Source organism: Bombus fervidus, chromosome 2 (genome assembly GCF_041682495.2).
Source record: "Bombus fervidus isolate BK054 chromosome 2, iyBomFerv1, whole genome shotgun sequence".
Taxonomy (NCBI): Eukaryota; Metazoa; Arthropoda; class Insecta; order Hymenoptera; family Apidae; genus Bombus; species Bombus fervidus.
The window spans coordinates 10,538,820-10,566,280 of NC_091518.1; the positions used below are offsets into that span (position 1 = coordinate 10,538,820).

Consider the following 27,461-nt stretch of genomic DNA (forward strand, 5'->3'; position numbering starts at 1 on the left):
ACGAACGTAACTAACAAAGCGAAACTTGGATAAAAATTTCCTTCAGCCAGTACGTATTGTAACGAATATCGTAGGGACTTTGGATATTTTATACATTTCTACGTGTCGTAAACGACAAAGTCTTCTAAACGACAAAGACCGCTGTGTATCTATTCATTAGATATAACAAGACTAAGCGAGAAATTGGCGCTTCTCGTTTGATCTCGCTAGATCCGATCTTTTCGCCCTCGTCAACATTCCCGGAAATACTTGAGAAAGAAAATCGCTCGTGCCTCGAGAATTACAATCCGCGCTTCTTACGTACTCGACTTTAATCGGCCCTACTGTAGTAAATCGTTCCACGAAGCAAACAGCACAAAGGAAAATTCTTTTATCGTGAAAACACGTAACCGTGCAACGTCAATAAACCCAAGCGCCATCGTTCGCGAGTGGCCGGCGTCGTTTTAACGATTCGCGCGACACAACGACGCTCTAAGTAAATCCCTCGGGGCCGACGAGAGAGAGAGAGAGAGAGAGAACGCAGCCAGCTCGCAGACATTGGCCGCGAGTGTGGTGTGGTGAGTGCTTACTACGCACTACGCGGCTACGGCTACGTTCACGGTCCGTATGAATGTACGTTCGCCGCGCGTACGTACGACGGCGCGGCGACGCGCACGTTTGCGGCGTGCATTCATAAAGTGGCGGACACGTAGCGTGCGCGTGCGCAGTTTGTCGCCTTCTTCGTTGCCACTCCTTCCTCTTTTCTTCCTCGTCGCCACCCTTCCTGCGACTAATACGGCCTCGCCACCCCCCTCGCGGCCACCCGTATCCTGTACACACTTTTCACATCCGCTAACTAGCGCCGCCGCGCCGCTTCACCATCGACGATTCATTCAATCGTTTCTCCTCTCCTCCTCGCCGATTCTCACTTTGCCTGGTCGCATCGTTTCGCGTGGCGTAGTATTTTTACGCGCCTTGCACTTACTCCTCCTTTATTAACCGTGCGATCGTCGTTAAAGTGCAGCGAAAGTAGTAGCGAGAACAGTGAGAATACAGTAAACATGTTTGTAAATTAGCAGGGGAGAGTGATCGTGTTAAAAGCACTGGTTCTTGGAATTTACATCGCGAGCTACGAATTTTTCGAAGAAAACCGATTACCTTGGAGACGTTAGTTTGTAGTATTTATCATTTGCATCTCGCATTTAGTATTTACGTTTCGTGGCGATAAATGTCGTTGCGACAGCGAATCTTTTATCGTTACAGTATTTCGTTATTAATTATGTACCTGTACCGAACGAAGTTCGGACTCTAAGAGTTTCTTCGGTATTCTGAGAGCTTCTCAATTTTAGTATATCGTCATACCAGTTTTAGAATCGGCCAGCTTATACTCCGCGAGTCTCACGCGGCAACGTCACGTTAATTAACTCTGATTCTCTGTTTCATTCTGTACACGCGTAAAATAAACGTGTCAGGCGATCCAGTAGTTTACTGGCACTCGTTGCAAAACAGAGATACTTCGACTCTCTTTGACCATCCAGATGACAACTGTCTTAGTCCGTGATCGACGACAAAGTTACAAGTGCCATTTAAACAGTACCGTTTAAACGATAGCGGGATAGAGCGCCATTATACGTTTTCGATCGCAACGTTTAATCATCGCGACGAACGATTTACGTTCGAAACTCTGACATTCGTATGCCAAGCGGAAAAAGACTGGCAGAAGAAAGAAGAAACGTGGTGGGTACGGAATCCGAAGCAGGGCAGCGTGCTCAGCGCGAATAGTCGTCCGTTTGTTTGAGCGTCGTGCGAGTCGGCGAGAGTTCGTAGCGACGAACTTCTACGGGGTCAACGGAACCACCGGAAGTCGTCCGTGCCCAGGGTCGTCGCCGATTCTCAAATTGGTGGCCGCTTGCTCTCTTGCCCCGCGCGTTCCCCTTCTCTTCTCTATATCCATCCTCCTTTCGACTTGGCTTATTCGTTTCGTTCTCCTTCTCCTCCAGCAGCCCCTCTTTTCTGCGTGACGCGAGCCGTTGCCACTCGGCGCGGGCTCTCTGTAAACAGGCCACGTAATCCCCTACACCCACTTTTTCCTCCCGTCTAAATCTGTCTCATCGAAATGCGTCCGACGACAAACGGAAACCCCCGCCGTTAATTTGTCTCCGTGGCCAGACCTGGTTCCTTCTTTCCCTTCCATCGTACAGCTTCTCCACGGAACTACGGAATTTTTCAGCGACCCCGAGATACACAAGTTTCGGTGGACACGGAGCTTCCAGCGTCTGCGTTTATCACGACAAGGTGTTCCTCGCGTTCGTAACTGTATAAACTTGGCAGCAGAAACCATCAAGCTCGTCGATTCTATTTTTTCTTATTAATTTGTTAACTTCGTCGCACGTCGTAGATGAGCAGAGGAAACTGACGAAATTATGCGAGATGAGCGTGGATCGCAAGTGCTTGGACACTAACATTTCAGAGACGTCCAACGTCTTGTACGAACGATGTTCGATTCTCAAGAAACAAACGTTGCGCTTCCGTACAATTTGGTTCGTTCGATACGGTGCATCGATCGATATCCCGAGGTAAATTTGAAAAATATTTTTTAACTTATAGAGTCGATCAACGTGGCTCCTGAAAGGCTACGTAGCGCAGCTATTGTAACGATACTCCCTCCGCGTCTGTACAAAGAAGGAAGTACGAAAGCTTGGCCAAAGTCGAAGAAGTAGACTCGGCTACGCTGGTGAATGACTCGGTGCGGTGCGCGCATATTTGCGTGCGTAGGGTGCCCGATCGGTGACGTCACAACAGAAGAGGTACACACACGTTATCCCACGTACGTATACCATACGTGTACGAGTATAGAACGACGCAAGTCGCGTGTAACGTTCGCTCGTATCTCTGTGCTCACGAGTGCAGATGCATATAGACGAAAGGGAGGAAAGGGAAGAGCAGCGTCGCGAGTACACGCGTTCTAGACGTACGAATGCAGGCTAGCGTCGCGGACAGAGAAATTGGAGGAGGATAAAGAACGACGGAGGGACGAAGCGAGAGAACGCGCGCGCGCGGCCATGTGTAGAACCGGAAGTATGAGTATCCGGCCAGACTCGTGTGGGCTTCTCTACGAGCGACGCTACTCTCCTTTCCTCCCTCTGGCGATCTCGTGACAGGAAAACGTTACTCGGTTTGTTCGCGTGCGAGCGCCGTTCCTACACTTCCCTGTACGCGAGAGGCCGTCAATGACGGTGGTCGAAGCGGGATATCGAGGCCGGTGCGAACGTGAGGAAACGAGACACAGTACGCCGTTGGCCTGTATACATAACGCCGCGTTCACAGGATGAATCGATCGACGGCAGGCCGCGTGCGTAGGCGGTGGCGCTTTCTTCCAGGAAGCCGGCGATCGTCGTGGAAATATACACGAATTCAGCGGGGCGTAACGCGGCTAATCAGGCCGCTCGATCGGGTGGCTAGAACGTTGCTCTAATTAACGCAACGGACTCTGTCTTTCTTTTACATGTAACTTAGTACACGCAGAGAGAAAAGGTATTCGTTTGGTCGACGACGCGTGACCACCAATGGGACGAAGGGACGAAACACGCGGTCGGTGACGACGTCGTTCGATTAATGGGCGAACGATCGGGTGGACGTGGGAAACGTGTCTGAACGAAATTCCACGAAAAACCGAGAAAGAGGTCGCGTATTATTTACACGAGGTTATCGAACACAAGGAAGAAGAATGCGTTCCAATATTCGATCGCATAGATAAATAAATACATATTTGACTCGAGCAACCCAGCTCGCGTAGCGCGTCCTTCGTCGAACCACGAGAACCGTAGCCAGGTCGTGGCAGCGATCTAGAATCCCCATTCAACAATCTAATTTATATTGAAGAATTCCGATGAGGCCAGGCAGAGGCGTCGATCTTTGAGGCGCCGCCGTTTAAGATGCATTATGCTGGAAGGCGGCCGACAATAGCCTATGGAAGACAGCGGGGCGAGTGGAGCGAGGGGACAAATACGCGGCGCGTACGAGGTTTTCGAACGGGATAGATAAAGAGAGAGACGTGGAAGGAACGGGTGAAAAGGAGGCGAAGCCGTGAAAGAGGGGGCACAGGAAGAAGGGATGTTGTTGTAGACGCCGTGCTGGAGGAACGCGTTGTAGAAAATTCAACGGAGAAAAGAAGGTAGAGAAAGAGAAAGCCTGGCTAGACGAAGAGAGGCGGGAGGGTTCGAGGGCAGACGGAACTGGTCCCAGACCCAATATGATAATTGAGTATGGAGAACGATGTGAACATAGCACCTTGTAGGACTTCATGTGGCCATTGTAGCCTCCCACTGTCGGGACCACCTCGAGACCGCATCGACTTTGTACGTGAAAACATCAAAGGCCCTGCCTTTACCCTTCTGTCCCTCTGTTCTCTTCTCGTCGCGCTCTTCTCCAGCCAACCCGTCCTTCCTTCGTTCCTCGTTTGCTCTTGTTTCATTATGTTTCAACTATGCGACAGTCGTCAGCTCGTACGTACAGCGACAGACGAATGTATTCGTACCGTAGAAGTAAAGAGAGAAATATATTCTACGTTATTAAATATTCGATTAGATACGAATAGTACTAAGCTTTCGTGATAAGAAATCTGTCTTTGTATCTCTTCATCCCTCTTTTTCTTAATTTCCTGGAAAAAAGAATCGCAGTTCGTTTATTCGATTTTTCAGAGGCTCCATATATATATAGCCTTATATATATGTATATTCTATTCAATAATGCGCAACAGTTCCACGACAAACCAATAGTAAGAATATATTTATCTCTGACTGTGCGCTAGTGTACGCTCGTACCGTGTAAGTATATGTAAGTAAGTACGTATAATAGATATACGTAACGCGTATACGTGTTTTCCAAGTCCATTTATTTCTCCGCAGTGTTCCGCTGCTCCCCAATTCGCAGAAATCTCGATTCTCGCCATAGCAATATTACGTTTCCGCACAAATTCGAAGCCTTCCGAATCTCACTAAGAAACGCGTGAAACTTTCGGACGCGACGAAGATCGCTATGCGATCAAGCTACCATCTCGTAGATCCTTGGTCGATTTAAATCGCGCGAGAACGTCTCGCTCGGTCGATTCCACTCGATCGAACCGCACTTCCGTTCCGTATTCGTCCACGCCGCGGAATACACAATTTCCTGCAGCGCGACTAATGCCATTCTTCTCTCGATGAGAAACTGGCCTTCGTAGACGACAGGATGGATCGTCGCACGAACCGGTCTACCATCGAGCGCTATCGACTATCGAATGACACTGTGATTCGCGGTAGACAAAACGTACGTGGCAATGAGAAGGTATACTACGTTCTATTCCAAGGCTCGTTGCGGACGAGCGATTTTTCTCGCGCGTTTTCGCACCAGGTATGCAGCGGCACGAAGAGAAAGCGACGAATACGTAGCGATAAAATAAGCAGACGTGTGAGAATCGATATGCGCGATATCGTTGCGATTTCGTCTACCATCATCCACTTTAAATCGTTCATTTTAAAATTCAATACGTTGCCGATCGATGCTACATCCAATTATTTTCTCATTTGAATGTGATTTTGTCACTTTCTTGAATATTTAAAAATATTAATAAGATTAATTATGTATGCAGGCTAATTGATTAAGATAAACCAACGACCAGCCACTAAACTGATGTTACTCGTTTCTTACAAAATATCCTGGATACTTGGATACGAAAGATGTTAATTTTAAATGGATGAGTCGATCGAATAGTTCTCTTACATAGAAATGACGAAATTAATGAAAAGCAGAATTGATCGGTTGCCCTTCTCAGGGGGCTCATATCGTCTGTATCGTTAAAAATCGTCGCGCGAGCAAAATCTGCTGCTTCGTAACAAACTTAAGCTCGTCTAATGAACAATTTACGTTTGTCGCACTCGTCCCGAAATTTTCACGAGGATAGACGATGTACAAGCGCGCAGTTCGTCGAATCGTTGTGCAAAGCCCGAGAACCACGGCGACGAGGACGGCAGTCTTGCATCCTACGATTGCTCAATGCCGCGTTGGGTAATCGCGAGTTGTTTTACTCGCCACCGCAGCTATACGAACGGCAATAATCGCGCTGGCATTCCTATTTCTACCTGTTACGTCCTCCTTTGTCTATTCTTGGTCATTCTAACGATACCTCCGATATCTTGTTGCTCGGACAAGCTATCCGGGAAGAGTTAATAAGCGAGCCCCTGCAATTTTCCATTTTCCTTTACCATTTCATCTTTAACGGTCTACGTTTATTATTAAACGTCCGAATAAACGATATTCAAGCAAGACTTTAAAGAGTAAAAGCTCTTACCTTTCATTGGTTATTTAACACAGAATGCACCATTACTCGTGAAACTGTCAGATATATTTAACGGACTTTTGTAATATTCAGAAGCAGAAAAAAGGTTAAGGTGTACGATAGGTTGGACGATGACGGCGGTCGATTAACTTTCGCCCCTGGCGAGCATACAACACACTGTTGTATCTTACAGCTAAGAAGATATTAAATCGTATGGGTATTAAAAAATTCCTTTGACATTATTCCCATCTTTATCAAATACCGATAGACCAATTGATTTCGCAATATTCAAGGGGTTAGATGTCTCTTGTACGAAAGGATTTCTCGTTTCATCCAGTTTAACTTTCAAGATCAAAATTTCATTCCCAATTCGAATAAACTGCTACTATGTACAAATACGGCTTTTACAAAAGTATCGTTCGTAGCAAACGTTGCTCCTTTACGATATTGCTATTCGCTACGTATTTACCGATCTCCTCCTCTCGAATGCTTTCTCTAGACTAAACTCGATTAAAAGCCCCAAAAGATTAATCGGTAATTCGATTACACTTATCGCTCTGTATTTATAAAACACGCCACGACCACCATAAAAAGATCACGGTACCGACTTATTGCACGGTCCAATAATAAATATGAAATATATGCATGTGTCAGAACTGACCCAGCCTCCGTGGTCGGTGGGTTAATCGCGTCACGACTAACCGTGGCTCCGCACCGTTTCGCCTCTCAACTCGGTGAAGACGGAATACGCTCGAAATACTCATCGGCGCTTAATCGCGGCCGGTTCCCTTTGTATCAGCGACTGGTGCATCGTCCGTGGCGGAGTGCCGCGGCGCGGACAGAGAATTTCGAATCTACGGTGCACCGGCGTGTGCCGAATCCCATTCGACACGGTGCCTCCCTTCAAAGGTTAATGTAGTTACCACTGTCAGTTCAGCGCGTTACGTCAACGACGCGAGGCGCTCGACCGCTTCACGACTCGAGCAGCGCACGCCAGCGAACCTTCCCAGATGAACGAGTTACTTTGTTTCGAGTTATTAGCGGCTCGAACGCGAAACTACCCGCCAATCTTCCTAACCAACTCTCTTCTCTTATGACGATACGGATCTGAAGATTCGCGAGATACGCAGCTTCCAAATACATCTCGCAAATTGGTATTTGTATTGTTCGGTTCGCAGCTTAATGCGTGTAACGTTAATATATTGGCTTGGCAACTAAGTGATTGCGGATTTTCTCATTAGGTGGATTGACAAAATCCGCAATCACTTAATTGCCAAGCTAATATATAAGACACATAGGGTCGATAGAAATATTGGTTTCAGGCGTCGCCTCGCTGATTTGTAGAGGGGAATCGATATTTTATTATCTTTGGTGAAATTTCGATACGGAAGACCCGAACGTTTTGTCGTAATAGCTGATCATGAGAGAGTCGACCTCTCAAGGTTGGAACTACGAAGATGAAATTGCACGGCGGAGGAAAATGTAAGGAATTCTAATAATATAAAATATAGAATGTTATAGGATCTTTTTGCGATATTTTGGGAATTTTAATCGAGTTTTAATCTAGACAAAGCGTGTGAGAGGAAAAGACAGTATGTTGGAATACAACGATATTACACGCATAGGCACAAATGCTCTTACACGGACACCCACACAGACATTTGAACAGGACACTTACACAGGTCATACTCATTACTGTATAGAGAGTGGGGTTCAAAATATTTAAGGGTTCATGGGTCACCACCTACGTCTAGTCTAAAAGTAACTGGCCAACTGTCAACAATCCATAGATTCTTGCATACTTTGTTAATTATACCATATCATACGCTTATATACATTTGGTTCTGTAGTTCTGTTTAATAAATATCACTGAATATTATTTTAACATAAACATTGTGTCTTCCACAGATTATTAATCTTAACTTTAAGATTAAATTCTAACATTATACAATACGTATGTACAATACATATCATGTAATTGTTTAGAGGATATATTCTGATATGTTAGAAACGCAATTCGACAGTGTGCAATGACTTAATGATGATTAAAATTATGAATCTCTCGACACAAAGTATAATGGATATTTCACACGTCGTACGTAATATTACGAGGTCGTACAAGAACATAAAGAACAAACCAGTTTTCTATACCTATACACATCCTAATTATTCGCAGAAATGGTATAATATATTTCAATCAAGAGAATTAATAACGAAAATATGATACGATGTTTCATATAGATTATGGATGATATATCGAGCGAATATGTAGCTTACTCGACATCAGCAGTATTTTACCCGACGTGAAAATGTTTCCCTGGTCATCGTCGTGAATTTCCCCGAAAATAATTGTTCTTATCGGCGGGCTAACAAGTGGTTTGCTATCTACGCTGGCGCGGATGGAAATGTCTTTCCTCGTTAATATAATGTAATTCGTTTATCGGTCAATCGGCCGGGACGGCAATAATAACAAGCGTGGAAGGTAACGACAGACGACATGAACCCTAGGTAGAACGATACGCGGGACAGAGTGCCGATAGCGGTGTGTTTGCTCGAGAGGTTAGCGCCACCACTTTATCATATCGTCTCAACACCATCAGACGTCTCTCTACCTGCGCTCTTCTCTAACATTCCACCCTCTTTTCCCTCCTCTCTCGCATCTATCGCGTTCGTAGATGTCTTCCACTCGCACGAATCGTTTCGACTCTCAATATCTTACGAGACGACAGTTTCTACGATCGAGAAGCAATAATTTGAATAAATCGAGACAACCAAGTCAGAATCGACCGAAAGAAAATCATTCTCTCAAGCTTACTAGGAACGTATATCTACAATGACAATAAACTTTTGCAATCTTCAATACGATACCATTTTTTCTTTTCAGCCAGATACGTAATTTGAACGTCAAAGCTGTCTGGTTGCCGCGAAAGCTTCGATTCGACGAAGGACTACGATTCGTGCGAGTCTGATCGAGTACCAGAAGCCGCAAGAATTTCTTTAAAAAGTCTATTTCGCTATTTCGCGATATCTTAACGCATTCCTGGCGATCGTAATACTTAATGGCAGCCTTAATTGCCATTACCGTGTCAAAGAGATTGCCGCGCGCAAAGAAGCGGCAACTTTTTTACAATATGGTCTCACGGAAACGGCACGAAAAAGAGGAATCATTTGCGATCTAAGGGAAAGGAGAGAAGGTTCGAAGAAGATGGGACGACTTCGGGCCACAACCAGAGTACGATCGAGTTTACGCATCCCGCGAGGTTAGGAGATGCGCAAGAAGAAGTAGAAGAAGAAGAAGAAGAGGACCACTACGACGACGAAGAAGAGAACACGAAGGAAGTCAAAGTGGGAGAATGGAATGCACCTTCGAGAATCCGTCTACGGTCTCTCTACCTACTCTTACGTATGCACCGTTGCAGACGAGGATCGGAGAACCGGAGCGAGAGAAGGAGAAATGCACCATGGTCCTCCACCTGTCCTCGTCCAACCACCGTCGCTTTCTTTCTCTTTGTCTCTCTTTCTCCTGGACGTGTTCTCGGAGCACAACAAACAGACGCCGCCTCGTAATTTGTTTTCATACGTTCGCGGCATTTGCCAGTCTACGCCTCTTTCTCCACCTTCGGGCTCGCGCTCTTCTTTTTTCCTTTTCGGATTCTTTCACTTTCTCACCTTCGACAGTGGCGCGCGAGCACCGCCAAACCGGCCGCATATTACGTCCCGCTGAAACGGGAACGTATTTTTCTCCGGGACACCGACCAGCGATCACAGACAATGAAGGATAATAAAACCTTCGTGAGAATCGATGGGAACGGAGAATCGTCGGTGACGTCGTTTATTCGACAAGGATTGAACTTTTGGTACGTCGCGAGTATAATTTACTGGTTGCAATTTCACGATAATTTAAGAAAATTTCGTTTCTTCTGTTAAATCGTCGCGAGGTTTCAGACTGCTTGTTCCAAGTATCGACTGTGTTTGGACGAAGCGTGTTTTCTCTGATTTCAAATATTTTTGAAATTTTGATGGATCGACAGGTGGTTCGGGAAAAAGACAGCACGAGGAATCCTGAGAAGAATTCAACGAACACATCGGTCTTGTATCTTAGTTTCCATTTAGCTATCTTCTATCGTTTTGGATACTGTTTTCTTACGAAAAATACATTAGATCCGTGTTACTAAATATTCTCAGAGTTAGATATAGCGTGAAAATGCTTTTAAAAGATGGTAGATCGGAAAAGGAGGTGGTTGGGAGAAATGGAAGCATAGAAGTTTGGTGAAGACACTCCATCGCAGGACGTAGCAGAGAAGATGATTAGAAATTAATTCAATAGGAGGCGAGTCTGCGATGCTTTCGTCCATCATCCGGCTTCCCTTCGTCGTAGCGACCATTTAAGGGCTGTCCTAAGTGACGCACCCACACCCCCGCGCGTCGCTGTACACGCGAGCGCGTACGCATGCGTGGCTGTCGGATTCGGAAGGGCGAGCGTGCGTGCGTGGCTGCGTTCGAATGTCGCGGCTAGCAACCCCTCGGCTCTTACGTCGAGACGAAGACGCCCTTTACCACGCAATTTCGTTTGGCTGCCCCCTTGCTAGGTAAATCGAATTAAGCGGCAGACTTGGGGCATTGGCGGCAACGAAATCAACATTTAGCAGGGCGGTCTTGGGAGGAGTGAGCTTCTCGATGGAGCGGTCCCTGTGATATCGGCGTCTCGCGTACGATAACTCCAATGGAATTTTGGCCGGAAAGCCGATGTCTTTAAGTAAAAGATGATTTTTAGAAACGAAGAGCTTCTATTCTGAAATTCTGGCAGGCTTCTTCGAGTTGTGGCGAACGTTATTCGCAACGACGACGAGTCGAACGATTGGCACATCGTGTAACCGTGTGACAAATATCGAAATTCACGATGATGAATGGTCATGAAGCTTTGTTTTCGCAGTTATTGAAATACAAATATCTTCGTAGAAGCAGATAGGAATATTTAGAGAAACACGCTGCCCTTCGATAATTTCAACAGCGTTAAACCGATCGATTCCTCTCGAGCACAAAGTTAGTTTGGCGAATCCGCGAGTTCCTCGGTGGCTAAAGGCTGGTGCGCGTAAAGGGTGTTGCATGCGTGGCGCGATCGGATGTTCGCGAAAATTGAGTCGATTTGGGCGAATCGGCTGCTCGAGAGGGCTCGTGGTAGGAGGGTAATGAGAAAGGAAGACGGTAAGTGCCGATGGTAGGCGATAAGGGAGAGAGAAAAAGACGAAGGGACAGGAGCGGAAGATGCGGTTGTGGAAGAGAGACGAAACGATGGACGAAGAGAAGGCGGCGGAGAGGAGGGATAGAAAGATCTTTGGTTAGAGAGAAGCACTACAGCGGCGCCCCGGGGCCATCCATCATCCCAATAATTGCTTCCCTTCCCATCATATAATTCCTATAGAACCCTCACCCCCTGCCTGCCTTTGCCCTCTCCTCTCCGTTCGTCTCTCTTTCTCTCGTTCTGCTCTTTTATCCCTCGCACACCCCTTCACCCTGTGGTAACACCCGCTGTAGCGCCCGGGAGGGATATCACACCCGCCACTCTCTCACACCCATCGATCTTTCTCTGTCTTTCCCCTATCCTCCCTTTCTCCCCTCCCTTTCTGTTGCTCTTTTCTCGTCCCTTCTTCATTCTGCTTCTAACGCCTTCCAACTTCCAGGAATCGAGAGTCCCGAATTTCCCGCCTAATTCTTTTTCACTAGAAAAACCAACACCGTGGGACCGTACCACCGTAGGGAAAGACGAGAATGTTCGCGATACAATGACGGTATTAACCGTTCGCGATGGAGCAACGTGTTGCGAATGATGATGGATTCGATAAAATGTGAACGTAAAGCGTATATAGTATACGTCGTTCGAACTTGCTGTTCGGATCATCATCTTTACACAGGGCTATATTCCTTTATTATACGCTTGGATAATGGTGAGCGACAACGACGCTAATAGCGCTATCGTTCCAACGTCTTTTCGCTACGTTAATACGTTCTATGTATTTGTACTACACATAGCTATATACAACTAGCGACGATTAAGGTATGGAATTTGTATGGACAATGTTTGGATTTGTTTTCTAACCTTAAGGTCTTAAGTACCCAACTATTACCTTCTGTCGCTACTTTTCTCTCTTCGTTTCGTAATATTATCGAGCGATGCTTAGAAAATCGATCACAGAATCGTCTACGCTTCGAGATATAAATTTTCCACGTACGGATGTTAATTAAGACCACGCGGCTGTGTGAATATCAACGATCATATCCGAAACTTGGAGCAGTCGGAGGAAAAGCTAAAAATACGTAACGACGTGCACGCGTAAAATCGTGAACCAGAGCTGCGGCGAATTCGCGATAATTAACCGCGTGCGACGAGAGTATTAACCGACGTGGTGGGAGAGAAAAAAGGCGGAAATTCGCAAGAACAAGAGGATCGTTGAAACGTTAGGGGTCGGCCGGGGTTTATAGGCTACGTAAACGCCGCGAAATTACGCTGTTCCACCCACGCGACACGGTCGTTCATCCGAAACGTATGATTTTCTTGTACCTTCGACGCGTCGTTATGCGGAAAGAACAATTTCGACAGGCTGCTATTTCCGTGACGTACGATTACCCGTGAATGGCGCGACACCGGGGACACAGTACGCCCTAGCGAAGGCTTGGCTCGTCCCACCTTTCTACCCTCGTTCCTTTTATTTTTGTTCCGTAATTGCCGCGTCCCTACGCACCTTCGATGCGCCCGCCACCGTCTTCCATTTTTCTATGCTCGCAACGTGTCCCTTCGAACGCGTTTTCTTCGGTACAAACAGCTTGCGATAAAATAATCAACCTCTTAGAAATCATTTACAGAAAATATTCGAGCAAAAATGTTAAAACGGGCGAGAAAATTCAAAGTTCTTTACCGAAATTCTCTACTTTTGTATATTTGTGTAGGTTCATTGATTCTTGATAAAACATACGGATAACAGCTTGCATTACGTGTTTTTCCGTAAACCTCGCACGTTGATTTTTGCTGTCACTCGTACATGCATTGCGCCTCTTCAGCTATACAAACAACCATTGCATTTTTGTTCTCGCGTGTTTCGTCAAAATCACTTGGCTAGATAAATGTGTTGGAACAAACATGAGTACTCAAGATAAAGACGTTCTTAATGAAAAAATGTGTAATTCCAGCGATTAGCAGTGTTTTTTATCAGCGGGCGTGGTGAAAAAAAGTAAGAAATAACATAGAAAACTTATTCTATGCGACGTTACTTGGCGCAAAAGTAAGCGTTAAACAACCACGAGCGACACTGAAAGCAGTCGAGCGTACCAATGGCGGAACGCTGTTGAATCTTTCGATCGATAAGAAATCGTAATCCAAGAAATACTTTAGGAGCATGTACCTTAACTGTAGTTGCGAAATGAAATTTCGTTGAAAACGATGATATTTGGAAATAACAACTGCTCGTTTATCGTTGCTCGGCAGTCTCGTTATTTCAATTCCGGATATACTCGATTATCGAAATCACGCATCGACGTACGACGAGAAAAACAAATGACTAAGCTAGAAAAGATATCTGACGAATCTATACGCAACGTGTTAACCGATCGAGATATACGGCGGTTACAAAAATTATCGCGTACACGGTAACGCTATTGCGTTTATTGTGATACTTGCATGTTAATTAATTAAGTGTAAGCGTATTAAATTTCGTATTACTTGGAAATAAGTTTACGAAAATATTTGAACGCTTACGCAATAGAAATCATTTATGTTCGTGTTGCGTACGTTCGTAAAATATCTCGAAATATCATTAATTCTATAACGAGACACAGCAGTCACGATTATACTGATCAAAACGAATCTGAAAATCTGTACAGAAGCTACGAGATATTTATTGCAAACATATATTTCAGGTTTATTAATACAACGAATAACCGAAAAATATACTTGTATTGAATATCTTGCAATTTCTGTGCGTATCTTCAAATTTGTTTCAAACTCGACCAATATAATCGCGATAGTCGAATCCCACGATAATCCTAATGAGATTCTAAAACGTTTCGTACAGTACAAATATTATACTCGTAAAATGTGTCTACAAGTATTCGCACATTTTTCCTATTCTTATACTCGCGCCAATACTTTTGTACGAACGATGAATCGACGCCTGTTGAGTTTTCGAAGATCGTTGGAAGGTTGCGACGTTTTCTTGGTTGCCTCGAGTTCCTTTATCAATACGTAGGACAGGCTTATCGCTAGCGCTGCGACGTTTCATTCTCACGCTTGGCGCACCACGCTCGAAGCACCGTTAGCCATGTCGCTATTTAAGAAGGGACAGCGGAATATGTCGTCGTTCCCTATCGAGTGAGAGTGAGAGAGAGAGAGAGAGAGAGAGAGAAAAGTTTCTCGATGGTCGTAGCGGCGACGAGGAAATACCATTTCCAACCACCGATCGATCGGTCAATTCCACAGAAAAACAAACTATGCGCCTACGATTAATTTGCCAGCGGGGAATCCGAGAATACGTGCAGCGGTTCAGGCCACGTGATTATGTAGGATCCGCGAACGACACGCGTATGATCGATAAGGGGACATTCCAGAGTTGGCCGCGTATCACTGGGAAATTTGCGCCAGTTCAAACCATGTCACCGGATGCGGAAGTGGTCCAGCGGTGATAAACCTATCACATAATAGACAGACCTCCAACGTTTTCGCTTTGCTTCCGTGAACCGAATAAAATCTTCGGTAAAACTATTTCGTTACGCCGTTACGACGGGCAACAGGGATAAAAGGCGAAGAAAATTCAGAATCTGGGAGTTTCCATAATCGTCAGGCGCGTACGATGTACGTCGTAAGCACGCGGTTACTGTGGATGTTTGGAAGAACTGTAGCAACGATCGAAATATACAGAATGAGTCTTCCAGCTTTGTCACATAAATTATACTAAATTACAGTAATAACGGTAATAACTGGTGTTTTTATGAAAACCAGTTAGCGTACTGAAACCTCCGTTGATATCGTACAACTTTTGTTTTACATATTCTTTCATATAGCAAATAGTTGACGAGTAATTAACACATGTGGTGACTACATCCGTATAGATTATTCTTACGAGTATATTTGGTTAATAGCGAAACATCCAACACCGATCATTTTTACGAGATGCTGGATACGCGTAACCAAAAGTATTAGGTCGTCCGAAAAGCTTCTTTCGTTTTATAAGGAAATAAGATGCACATTTTAGATTGCACAATAATAGATGCACATTTTCCGTTTTATATTATTTTATCGAATTACGTATGATCTATTTTGTTCTATCAAGATAAAGATTACAACGTTGGACAGATTAGCTTTCATGTTTGTATAAAAATTCGTCGTTGTAAAAGACGTGTCCGTAAGAGAAAGACACTTTTTGGAAAATCTAATATCGGCGCTCATGTGTTGCACCGAGGAAAAATCGTGTCTATGAAACGGTCTTTCCAATCCACCCCATTTTTCGAAATGCCTCCTACCAGCGGTATTATATTTATGTAGGTCTGCATCATGGTGGTCTTAAATGGGACCACTTAAGAGTTTCTTGAATCAACGTCGGTCGCTGGAACTCGGAAAAACGGGTCCCCCTCTTGCTAACCGTCCTCTGGGTGCTAAGTTTGCTCTGTGGTCGACACACAGAGACCGAGAAACGGAGCTATCGGGCCGACGACTTGTCTTGAATTTCGTCATGGTAGTAGGTTGGAATGCGTGAAGGTGCTCGTCGTCGGCATACGTACGATCAACAGAAAACGCGTTACTCGGTCGTGAAGCCGGGGCAGGAGGAGAGGAGAGTAGTCGAGCAGCCAGAAGCAGGGAGTGACTACGTTTTGTGTCGCGGTGTACACGTACTCTGTGTGCGTGACTCCGTACGAGTATACGTATTTCTGATTGTAAGTGTACGCACCAAAGAGACAGAGAGAGAGAGAGAGAGAGGCAGCGCGCGCGTGTCACGCGAGATTGTGTGCGTGTTGGTAAAACGCGGCTCGAAAGAATCCCATTCATAGACGTAGGAACGAGAAGAACGAGAAAGAGAAAAGGATGACGGCGTGGAACGGTGAAAGAGAGGGAGAGGGAGAAGGAAAGAGAGAGAGAGAGAGGAGAGGGAGAGTGCGAGAGACGAATGGTGGGTAAAACGAGGCAAGAAGGGTAGGGTAAAGGCATTCGGATTAGGCGCAGGCGCCAGGTATAGGAGAGAAAGGCTTAATGAAAAATTTTCCACGAGGGGCCCCTGCGGTAGGCCTGGCGGCGTCGTGTTTTCTAGGTCGTCCCACAGGCGGCGCGGGCCTGGAATTCGAAGTTCGAGCGATCGATCTAAACGACGATCGTGGACGAAGTTTGTAACGCGAGGGAAAAGGAAAGTCGACTGTGGAAAAAGAGAAAAAAATAGAAGAAAAGAGCGGCGGTACGGTCTGAAAAAGGGAGTGGATCGATGCGATCCGTCCCAGCGATTGTATTCCGTGACGAGGCAGCGCGACCTATCGACCTCCGGCGACCATTTGAAACGGAACGATCGCTGGACACGACGACGACGGTCTCCGAGAAATATTTAGGTTTCGTTCATAAAGTACGCGTAACACGCCAATATCGATCGGAATTTCGGCTGGACCGTATATCTTCCCCAAACAATCGTTCGATTAGTCATTTCGAAGCGTCATAGAGGTCGCGAATATTCCTGACCCCGCGCATCGTCCACTTTAACCCCGAAAAACCGATTACCGAATTCCGGAATACACGCGACGTACGCATACATAAATTTCCATCAGAGATAACAGTCTCTCTCTGTTCTCGTATCGGAGCATCGTTTCTAACCGCGATACTAGACGAGCGGCCGCGCTATCGTTTCCCTAATTTACACGCGACCGCAATCGCTCGCTCTTTTCGATACGCACAATACCGAGGAAACGCGAGAACCATCGCTGCAGGAGACGACGACACTTCGTAACACGAGCAGCACGCGTGCGGCTACGTTTGCTTTGCTGTCGATCGTGAAAAATGCTGGCGCCTCTTTATCGGCCCTAGAAAATTATCCGCCGCGATAACGACCATTGATCACTCCGTTGAATCGAGCAGGAGAGAGACCGACGACTCGTGTCTCGGTTACACAGCCGTTGGATAGAGACGGAGAGTGACTCGTTTCCGTCGTGGCGTGCTCATGAATGAAAGCCCGAGTATTTCGAAACATCGACCGAGGAAGCAGAATGCGCGTCACCCGTTCCCTCTCTGCGCCGCCGCGCTTCCTCTCTTCGCCGCTCCTTCTTCCATGTGTACCCTGCTCCTCTCCTCCCTCGCGCTTATCGCCGGAGGAAAAGAAGCGCGTAGATACGAGAGACGTGCCACGAAACGGAGAAAAAGAACGAAATCGAAACGGAAGAGTGAAAACGTGGAAAAAAGCGAGAGATTGGTAAAGAAACGACACACACCACGTTTCTCTCTACTCCGTGGCACCAGTATGACGTGAAAGAAAAAGAAACAAAAAAAGAAAAAGAAAAAAAAAAGAAAAAAATAGGGAAGAGAGAAGAGCACCCAACGAACCGAGGAATGTTTCTGTATATACCGTATAGCAGACGCGATCGGTTATCGGAAAGCCTCGATGTGTCGATATTATACGCATAGGCGCGGCCACGGAAAAACGTGGCAATGAAAGTAGCGCGTTCCTCTAAGAGGAGAGAAGCGTGTTTCCATGAAACCACGGTCGACACACGTGTCACAGATTATTCACCCTGGCGATACCGCGCTCGAACTCTGCCTTCCTGCTGAGTATTACGTCACGTACCGATCGATCGTTACATAATCGTTTTACGATCCCTTCTCCCGATCGCGACGTTTCGTTATCGAGATCGCGTTAATTTTTTTCCATCACCGTACAGAAGGAGTTACGGTATACGGTGAGTTAAACAGAAACTCGTTAGATGATCCCGCGTGTTACCGATATTACATACATACATATATATATATATATCGTTGCTTGGTTTATTTTCCACTTCTCTCTGCACGTATCTTCCCTCTCTTTCCTTCTGTTAAGTTAACGACCGTGATTATCAGTCGGTGACCCAGTATCGGCTGGACGATAGCCCTCGCCATTCATATCTACGATTTTTCGTCGTCACGAGTAACCTCGGAGCACTTTTTCTATATTGTACACGGACCTCCTTATTTTTCCAACATCGACGAACAAGCATCTTGCTTGCTCTGTTTAACGTAAAACACTGGCAACGAACAATTCTTGACTAAGAATCCTGCCTTGCAGACAGAAAGAGAAGAAAGAAAGTGAAAGAGAAAGCAGGTAAAAAGAAAGGAAAAGAGGAGGAAGAACGCGGGCTAACTAGGATCCGTGGAATTTGGACAACGTAGCGCGCGCCACGCGCGTTTCGAGCATGCTCGTGGAAAAGAGGGTGAAAGAACTCATCTCGGTGCATTCTTGTGCCGGGCAAGAGCTCGGGAAAGGAATCCTCTCAACGCGGAGTTTCTTCAGGCTACCGCGGAAGAATCCCCTTGATTAAAGGAAACTCGTGTACTCGCGCCTTTTATTCAAATGCTCGCTCTTTCTCTCTGTTCCTCCCCTCTCTTTGCATTCCCCACTCTCGTTCCTGCTTCGCGAGGATCGTCCCGTGGGATAGGGTTGGAATATAGCCGTTAATTATCGCGGTAACGTGGAATGCGCCTCGGTTTCCCATTCCTTCTTCTCTCCCTTCGTCTCTCCCTTCGTTCGTTGTTTCTCTGTTGCGCGCTCACCGATCCGTTCGATACTGTGTCTCCCTTTTATTCTCATCTCTCGCTCGTCTCTTCCGTCCTTCTCTCGAACTGCTCGACAGGAAGGGGGAACGGAGGAAGAAGAAAGAAGAGGGGCAGAGAGGATTCACTCCTATGCATCCGTCGGCAGTGGCATGGACCACCTCATTCATCCTATCTGCATTCCTTTAATGCTACCTGGGGTCTCTGGAATGTCCACCAACCCCGCGGCCTGCGCAGAGCCGGACCTACGGTACCGCTTATCCCTGTTCCTCGGATGATCGTTCGATGGCACAGTTCGCTTCTACAAACGCTATCGTTGTTTCGCGGAAAATTGTCTCAGTCGCCGATTCAAATACGATTAAATACGTCTCGAATATGCCGCGTGAATTTAGATATTTCTTCATTTTATCGTTGAATTCTTGGAATACGTAGGTTCCACTCGGTTTTTATTCGCGCAAGCATTTAGCCTTTACATACAACAGCAAAAACGAATGATTTATCGTTTATCGCTAAATGTCCAAGAAGCCAACAAAAATACGCGTTTAATTTCAAAATCAAAGGACCAAATATTTGCAATGTAAAATTTTGTAAAAGATGGACAATGTAATTTATCGCGTTCCTCGCCTGTAACCTTCGTACGTAATTGGAGTTCGTACAAATTAAAGGTTTACCGATCCTTTCTGTTACTTCCGACACTTCAGCCGTCTATCGTAATGGAAGTCGACGTCCGGTTAAGCGAAAGATTCGTTTCCTTTCGGCCTTCGTTTCTACGAGTTCGCTTAATCGAGTAGCAAACTAAAATTTCATTCAAATCAAGCGTCGTACTACCGTAAAATAAAAACGTTCGATGCTGGCGATGAAAATGAGCCAGGTTTCATCCGGCAAGGGTCAACACGAGTTCCGAGGTTATTAGTCTTGCGAGTTGAAACGAAGAGATTGGGATTCACGGTCGAGTAGATTCCGCGTGACTCGTATGAACTCGTCGGAGAGATCGTTAGCCGGCTGGTCATTGCTGGTCTAATATGTTAATATACGTGTCGAGGTTACCCCAGGCAGACTAGGCGTCGCCTGCCCGGACACTCAGGTGCTTTTACTCTTCCAAGCCGCCTTTTCTTCTTCCTCTTATTTTCCCCTCCGCGTCATTTTTTTCGTTCCCTTCTTTTTCCATCGAGGATAAACAAGCGTACCGCTACATATGCCGCTGCCACGACGCAGAACCGTCCGATCGTCAATTATCACGGACGAGGTATTAGTCGAGGGCAAAGGAACCCGTTTACCTTGTCAATGTACGGGATATTCGACGTGGACCGGTGTGGATGAAATCTACGACGCAATTTAGCGAAAAGACCACAGTGTGTCTGAAGTAAGGAAAACACACGATCGTTTTCGAAACTCGGGTTATAATTGGCCGTAATAAAACGATAATGTGAAAAATGTTTAAGATAGGAATTTACGAAACGAAAGAACGAACGAATAGATGAAGAGAAGAAGGAAGAAAGGAAGGAAGGAACGGAGGCGGATGGCCTCCCCTCTTTGTGTGTTACCCGATGAAAATCGTGAAGTCGACGACGCCGTTGTCGTGACAGGATCATCGGGGCCACAAGGCCCCGTCGTATTTTAGAGATAAAAGGAGAGAGGGGCCAGAGAGCGTAAAACCGCCTCTCATCATCGGCATCTCACGGTCGTTAGAAGCGTATCATAACATGGTGTATAACTAGGGGTAGATTCGACGGAACGAAGCCCCGTGTTTCACCTTCGGGGCCCCCGAGGCGATACAACACAATAAGGCCCCGAAGCTCGGCGATCCTGGCCAAGATACCAACAGGGCCAGACTTCGTTCGATCTCTCTTCGTGTTTCGTTTTCTCTCCCTCCATCGCGTTTCAGCCAGCATCTCCTCTTCGTTCCACCGTCTCTCCACTTCATATTCCCTTCTTCTCTCTTTGTCTCTCGTTTCTTTTCATTTTATTTTTCCATGCACGGTGTGGCTCTCCTTTTTCTCTCTCCTCGTCGAAGAAGCAGCACAGAACCTCTTACGGCTTCTACTCTTTGGTCGTGCCGCCGCTTCGTAGCCCTTTATCTTCACCTTCCAATCGGCCTCGTCGTTTCTCTCCCTCTCGCCCTCTGCGTCCCCCAACTCCTTCTTCCCTCCCCCCTTTTTTTTATTTCACTCTCTCCTCTGTCTTTTCGTCTCAACCCCGGGCAACTGCTCTCTCACCACACACCACCATCGAGAGAGAGGTACCCTTCGCGCGCACTGCGTTAACACTCCGCGGGCCATGCACAGGCTCGCGGCCAAATTTTCTCTGGCATTCGCACGGGCGCGGCGGCCACGCGTCGCGGATCACTAACGACGATGATTACCGCCGCGAGAGATGGCCATGTCTGTTGCATTCCTCTGGACGTACCGTCATCACCGTTACGAAACGATAAATTGGTGTACAGGTCAAAACAGAGACTTGTAGAAGAAAAGGTAATCATGTTTTTAAAGCAAAACGAGAGAAGAAGTAGAAGAAACGGAAGAAGCTTACACGCGGAACGTAGCTGCGGATGTTGCGTTCTGGACGTTAGCTGATCGCTACCATAACTACGACACACCTCGTAAAGATCGAAACAGGGACTTATGAAAGCGTAGGTAACCGCGTTTTTAACCCAAAAAGATAAAAGAGGAAGAGGTTGCTCGTTCGAGAGTTCATCGTGCGTTCGTCCTCTCGTTCGTTTCCTTTTACATTCCTAATATAACCAACGACGAAGATTTATCTCTCTATCGGATGAAATCCAAACGGAGAAATATTTGATTCCGTAGCCCTCTCGTGCCTGGAATCTCAAAGGTCTCGCGGATCCCCAGGAATTCGTTTGGTCTGTGCGCAGTGAAAGCAAGAAAGTTCTTTCTCCCTGTTTGCCAGGCTCTTCTCTCTTTGCTCGTGTCTGTCCTCTATCCTTCCTCTTTCGATGTTGGAACGACTCGCGAGAGATAGATAGAGAGAGAGAGAGAGAGAGAGAGAGAGAGAGAGAGACGAAGGCTCTCTTAATCGATACTGTTTTCTTCGAAGGAGATTGCGCGTTCGCCGAAGGTTAGACGCCGGCCGGCGTAGGAGCGCCGCGACGCGACGACCGATACCTTTTTCCTTTTCGCAACGAGCTTTCGACCCTGTGTTCTGCGTCTCTCTTCGCATACTGCGCTATCCTCCTCTTCGTTATTTTTCTCGCTCTCTAGCTGCCGTAGATGCCGGCTCCTCCCTTGACGAAGGTCAAGACACACGAAATCTCCATTTGCCCGAGGTCGTAGCGCGGCACCTTCGAATTTCGTTGGCGGACCTTCCGAGAATCGACGAGACCGAGTCCATCGCGCTAGTCCTCCTTCGATCGAACAACGAGCACGAACACCGTTGCCTCTCGGGTTTCTCACTTTTTTATGACCGACCTTCGCGTATATCGCTAACGAGGTGGTCTTGTGACAACTGTACGAGTAGGTGGTCGAGCTTCTGCCAGCTCGAGTTTATGCTCACAATCTTAGGACAAATCTCTGTTCCATGATTTTTCGAACGTTGCTCGTTGCTTGATAAATAAAACGTTACTTTAGAATTCATCGATCGATCGATCGAGTGGAATAGTAGATAACGAAGACAGAAATCGTTTTTATTTAACGAACATATGTTCGATTTCGTTTTATTTCGGAGCGAAGAGGATGTTTGTAAGCGCTTGGTTTAAGCGCCTGACTTCAGGCAACCCGCCATGCACCGGCGTATGACGAGTAGCAGTCGCCAGCTCCGTTCTCGGAAGGATAATTACGATTAATGTGGGAAATTATTAATTGTAGTAAGTAAGGAATAGTTTTTTAAACAATACTATGACGAACGATGATAAATGCTCTCGTCTAACAATAAAACCAACTGCGAACTGCCACGTATCTCAACCGCATCTCTTTCACGCGCAGTCAACTTCGTACATTGTTAGCCTACATCGGCATTCCTCGAATCTATTCTCACTCATCGATACCTTGGAATAAATATGTATCGCTTCGTTATCATTTAGTTAAAATCGTAAGCAACTCGTTCGTGTATTAGAGATGTCTAGAGCCCACAGGCGCCTAATTTCGCGGTGTCTAAACTTTCGATCGACCTACACCTCCGAGATAGCCAGAACAAGGATCAAAGACTATTTAATCGATGGAATTCTCTCGTTTCGTTCCGCTGTTTCCTGGATATCCACGTCCATCCACAGAGTGTGCGAGATACGTATCGCGGATCTCGATAGAAGCTGATAACGCGAGAACACGAGCTCGCGGCTTGGTTTCGTGAGAAATCTTGGCGTTCTCCACCGGCAGACGGTAACTCTCACGCGGATGAATAAATTGTTTCGTATTCGAGTTTTTCTCACGTAGCGGAGGCATACCGGCGTACGCGATCGTCGAAAACCGGCCGCCACGACGAGAACGAGACGAATCGTCCGCATACATATGAGGAATCGACAATGAGTTTCCGAGAAACGCGGACTTCAACATAAATTTCCGAGAGGCTTCGTTCCATTTCGACGACTTTCTCCGTACCCTTCTTATTCCTGCCCCCTTTGGCCATTCATTCGTCCAACATCGTATTATCGGCTCTCTCTTTTCTTTCTTTTCCTGTCTTTCGGCCAGCCAATAGAACACGAACCACACACACACATAAAAAGTTACGTGCTGGAAAAATTGTCCCACGACGTCTTTTTCCTTTTTCCCAGGACCCGGTGCATGCTTTATAGCACAACACATTTTTTCCCGAAAGGACCTACCCCAAGGTTCCTGGAATCGATGGGCCCCTCGAGTACGCCTGTCCCTTTTCCTCCCAAAGGCCCTTTTCTCGTTTCTCCAGCGTTCTTTGCCGTTTCCATCTTGCCTATCTCTCGTTGCATTCGAGGGAGAAACACCAGACACGTTTTCAGAAGAAATTTTTACCCACTGTTTAAATCTTTCTTCGTGTATCGTGGAAAAGTCAAGGATAAAAAAAAAATAGAGAAAGAAATATGTACTTGGCCAGGCAGAGTGGTTTTACTTTCTTAGGAATCAGAGGATGGATCGTGTTCCACAATTCGAAGAATTTGAAAGCCATAGATTTCGTGTCCTTTCTTTTTCACTTCCTACGATCAGCTTCTTACACTTGCACGAACGTTGTGCGGTTAGGTTAATTATATCGCTAGATGTGACAAACGATGGAAGCTGAAGATTCATACGGATTGGACGAATTATCTGAACTCGGACGATATAACGTCAAGTAATTTGAAGTTTGAAAAGATACGAAGACGAAGAAAAATGCGAGGAACGCGACAAACTTGTCTCTTTATTTGACTTTTCCAGCTTCGAAACTTCGTAACTTCAAAAATATCGCTTGCCACGGTATGAAAATATTATTTACATCGGACCTTTTTTACTACTGGCTGTTTTATATTAAAATATTCCGTTTTGGTCATAAACCGACATCGAAATAAAAAAATTCAGCCAAATGTATTCCTGATCTTTTTCCTACGTATTTCAAGTTAAAAATAACTTCACACTGGTAAAATGTTGAGGTTATACGATAGAGGAACGCGTGGGGCAATTTATAACAGAAATATATATTGAAGTAGGTATAATTATAAATTATAGCTATAGTGTATGCTAATCCAGATTCTCACTCTAATACTGTTACATTACAATAAAAGGTCATAGGGAACACCACGTTGGTACATTTATAACAAAGGACATTACCAAAAAATTAACCTTGGTGTGTAACTCTAGCTGAAAGTCACAACAAACAGCAATAAAAATCTATTTATAGCTCTTTTGTTTCTAAACCTTGTAACCCCAAATAACATTCATATTCAAGAGTACAATAATATAAATCTCTCCTTTTTTTTTCATTTTTTTTACTTCACTAAATCTTATTTTCTACGTAACGACGATGTCCAGGTCACGGGTATACAAAACAAATATCGATACTTTGTCATTGGGCGGGTCACTACCAATACTTGGAATATTTACAACATCGATCAGCTATCGTAGATTATCCATCGTAGAAATACCGATATTCCTTTAACCGCCGAAACTTGTGCGCAATGGATCGTTCGATTCCTTTGACATCGCTGGCGAAGGGAAGATGGAGATCCACTTTCAAGGGTAAAACTCGCCGGTCCGTAGTACCGGTAAAATTCCCACGCGTCGTTCCATTCGTGCTGCTTGTGTGCCGCGCCAGAGTAAGAGGGTAGTCATAATATTTAAGATAATCCTAGGCAGGAAGGTAAAGCCGTCTCCGTGTTTCTCAACGGCTGCTCGTCTCTCTCTCTCTCTCTGCTCTCTCGAACGTGTCTCTCGCACGTTCCACGGGAGAGAAACAGGGGAATTTATGGTCGGGAATTAATGGCATCGCGCGCGAGCGCAGCGGCGTGGCCCGAGAAAAATTTCGTCGGGACGCGCTTCATCGTCCCGGCTAAATTGTTCGAGGCGCAAATTGCGGCGTAAATTTGACGCACGGCTACTAAACTCGCCGATTTAGAAGCTGTCCATTTTCCCCCCTTTTTTATCCCTCGCTTCGCTCCTTTTCCGCCGGTCGATTCGAGTCGCCACTCGTTAAACTTCTGGTCTTCAGAGAAATAAAGGAAACGAGGAGAAACGAGGAAAGATCGCGGCTTTCTGATTTTCTGTGTATGTCTATTTTTTCTTTTCTTTTTTTTTTTGCTTCTTTCTTCTGGTTTTTGGTGGCGGAGAGAATACTCGTACAAAAGACACACGGACGAGCGTGGTCGACTCGGCGCCTGCATTTACATTTTCGAAAGGAGCATCCGCCTTTCCGAGAACCGGCACAGGTCACGCGGCGCTCCTATTCCACGCTGTCGATGTATCTGCTTTCCGAAAAAATCCTCCGATGTTTCTTCTGCGCCGTTTCAGGAGCCTTTTTCTTTCAAGGTCCGCGTTACGCTCCAAAACGGATTTACAACTCTCGCATCCATTAAGCTAGGTATACGTTTTTCATAAATAGAGAAAGCCGTAGCCTTAACAAACGGCGGTAGGGAGAAGGTTGTTCGTAAATTTTATTCGTCGCTCTCGTCAATTTCATTTCGTCGATATCGTAACGTATCCAGCGAAACATAAATTGAACAATTAGTCCACTCTGAAGGTGTGTACCGGTGAATGCAGAGTTCTTGCGGTTCGTGGGTCACGCGATCGCAGATTGGATTGCAGGTAGGTAAGCGAGTCTCGCGAGAGGACGCGATGGCGCGAAAGGAAGCAGACAGCGAGCACGAGGTAGAAGTGGAACGTTTCGAGGTATCCTCGGAAGAAATTCCAAGCCCAGTTTGGGCCTGCAAAAGCCAAGAAACCGCGCGCTCGCGCGCCCCCACGTTTCGGAGCGGCGCTCTGCCCTCTTTCCCTCCTTCTCGCGCTCCGCTTTCCGCTTCTTCTTGTCGCGCCTCCGCGCCTAAGGCTTGCCTCTATCGGCAAGGCTGCGATTGGTCCGTGGGCCCAGTCATTCACAGAAAACACAGAATGCAGACGGTCACGTGACTCGTGGTGGTCCAGGGGACCCCGAAGAAGAGAGAGGAAGAGGGCCGAGGGGGTGGTGCGCTCGCTATGGCGCCAGGCGGTTCACCGCCTTTACCATTCCCCTTTCGCCCCCTCTTACACCAGGCCAGAGGGGGATGCAAGTTGAAGCATCGACGCAGGTTTCCCCAGCGATGTCGACGAACCTTCGTCGAACGAAACAGCCTACACGTCTCGTTGTTCGTGTTGGGAATTTTTGGTCCAGGCAACAGGTGCCATTTTTAACTCTACTTGATCGACACGAGACAGCGAGCCATTCTTTCCTCCTTATCGTACAAACAAAGAGAAATACTCGATAATTTTGAAATTTCAATATTCGATGACAGTCTCTCCCTGTCTCTCTCTCTCTCTCTCTCTCTCTCTCTCTCTCTGTCTGTCGTATGTGGAAAATTTTAAAAACAAAAAAAAAAAAAAAAAAAAAAAAAATAAAATAAAGATCTCGAAGACAAGCTTATTTACAGGCAAAGAGGGAAAACGAAAATGAGATAATTCCGAGGCAGGTTACCGAAACCTGGAACAGAGATAAAGGAAGCAAAGAAAAAAGAAGCCAGGGACGACAAGAAACAAACGGCGAGATCGTTCGTAGCCATCGCGTAGAAAAGAACCGACCGGGGTGGTTCTCACCCCCTCGTGCGTTTCGGGCACTGTGTCGGTGGCCCGATTCTCGGAAGGACCTCATTTGTTGCTCAGTGCTATATATCTCATTCGGGAGCCTCTGCTCGTATATCCTTCTCTTTCTCTTTTCCCTTTCTCTGTTGTTGCCCAGCCCGGGACAGAGAGAACCTCTCGAGATGCTGGGAATAAGTGCATGCTTTTACGAAAACGGACTCCGTTTGCCAGCGGCCCACTGTCG

The 27,461-nt window shown here is 46.1% G+C and overlaps 1 protein-coding gene across 6 annotated transcripts in view; it reads right to left on the bottom strand.

The window, feature by feature from the left end:
* LOC139993420 (serine/threonine-protein phosphatase 4 regulatory subunit 1) overlaps positions 1 to 27,461 on the bottom strand; it is a 147,255-nt gene that overhangs the window by 49,359 nt on the left and 70,435 nt on the right. The window contains exon 1 of one of the 6 annotated variants that reach the window (XM_072015157.1): positions 7,695 to 7,732. The exons of the other annotated variants lie outside the window; for them this stretch is intronic. Coding sequence (XP_071871258.1) covers positions 7,695 to 7,717 — 23 coding nt within the window. The 5' untranslated portion in view covers positions 7,718 to 7,732. Of the gene's footprint in view, positions 1 to 7,694; positions 7,733 to 27,461 lie in introns of those variants that run through there. 6 annotated transcript variants of the gene reach the window in all.